Here is a 1,383-nt window from a genome sequence, read left to right as displayed (position 1 = left end):
AAGAGAAACCCCCAACAGAAGGACCCCCAAAGGCAGATTCCTAAAGAGAGATCTTCCCAAGAGAGAGATCCCCAATACAGAGACCTCCAAAGGGAGAGATCTCCAATAGAGACCCCCCAAGAGAGAAATCTCCAATAGAGACCCCCTGAGAGAGATGTCCAAAAGAGAGACCCCCAAAGGCAGATTCCTAAAAAGAGACCCCCCCAAGCGAGAGACCCCCAAAAACAGAGATCCCCAATAGAGACCCCCCAAGAGAAAGAGACCCCCAAGAGAGAGATCCCCAACAGAGAGACCTCCAAAGGGAGAGATTCCTAAAGAGAGACCCCCAAGAGAGAGATCCCCAACAGAGAGACCTCCAAAGGGAGAGATTCCTAAAGAGAGACCCCCAGAGAGAGATCCTCCCAAGCAAGATCCCCAAAGAGAGAGATTCCCAAAGAAAGATCCCCAAAGAGCAATCCTCCCAAGAGAGAGCCCCCCAAAAAGAGCCCCCTGAAGACAGAGATCCTCACAAGAAAGATTTTCAATAGACCCCCAAAAAGATCCCCCAAAGAGAGAGGTTCCTAAAGAGAGATGCCCCAAAGAGAGATCCTCCTGAGAGAGATTCCAAAAGAGACCCCCCCAGAGAAGATCCTCCCAAGAGAGATCCCAATAGAGAGACCCCAGAGAGATCCCCAAAGAGACGGCCCAACAAAGATCCCCCAAAAGAGACCCCCCTCCAAAAAGAGATCCCCAAAGAGGATCCCCCCAAGAGAGAGAGTCCTAAAGAGAGGTCCCCAGTAGAGAGATCTCCTCAAAGAGAGATTCCCCCAAGGATCTCCCCCAAAGATGATATCCCTAAAGAGGATCCCCCCAGGAGACAGATTCTGAAACAGATCTCCAAAGAGAGACCCCTGCCAAGACAGGTCCCTAAAGAGATCCCCAAAGAGAGAGATCTCTAAAGAGAGATCTCCTATAGAGTGAGTTCTCCCCAAAGAAAGATCACCAGCCAAAGAGAGATCCCCCCAAAACATCAGGGCAAGGCCCCACACAGCACCTGCCGGGGGCGGGGAGGAGAGGGGTGGGAACAGATCTCCCACGAGACAGATCCCCTCAAAGATAATTCCCAAAGGGAGATCCCCCAAAAGAGAGATCCCCCAAAAGAGATTCCCCCTCCCCCCCGACCAGTCATTGTGGGAGTCACCGTAGCCAGCTGGCTGGAGACAACGCGTCAGCTCTGCGCTCGCTCGGCAGTCGGCAAACAGCCTGGCGTGATTAAGATAATTGCAAACACAATGGAAAGTCTCGTGATGCCCCTTTATAAATCCCTGGGGCGTCTGCACCTGGAACAGGGCCTGGTCCCCGCGCCCCCGAAAGGAGACAGGAGACCTGGCGAAGGTGCGGAGA

General features: G+C 53.0%; 1 protein-coding gene across 1 annotated transcript in view; it reads right to left on the bottom strand.

Moving 5' to 3' along the window:
• STARD10 (StAR related lipid transfer domain containing 10) overlaps nt 1-1,168 on the bottom strand; it is a 26,134-nt gene extending 24,966 nt beyond the window's left edge. Inside the window, exons 1-2 of the mRNA XM_014527096.2 lie at nt 1,162-1,168; nt 1,027-1,033 (exon numbers count right to left, since the gene is read on the bottom strand). Of these exons, the coding sequence (XP_014382582.2) occupies nt 1,027-1,033; nt 1,162-1,168 (14 nt within the window). The remainder of the gene's footprint in view (nt 1-1,026; nt 1,034-1,161) is intronic.
• Nucleotides 1,169-1,383: the final 215 nt, after the last annotated feature.

The sequence above is a fragment of the Alligator sinensis genome, unplaced genomic scaffold (assembly GCF_000455745.1).
Source record: "Alligator sinensis unplaced genomic scaffold, ASM45574v1 scaffold2476_1, whole genome shotgun sequence".
NCBI classification, from domain to species: domain Eukaryota; kingdom Metazoa; phylum Chordata; order Crocodylia; family Alligatoridae; genus Alligator; species Alligator sinensis.
Note: the sequence above shows the minus strand (reverse complement) of the source record. Positions and strands in the feature narration are given on the sequence as shown.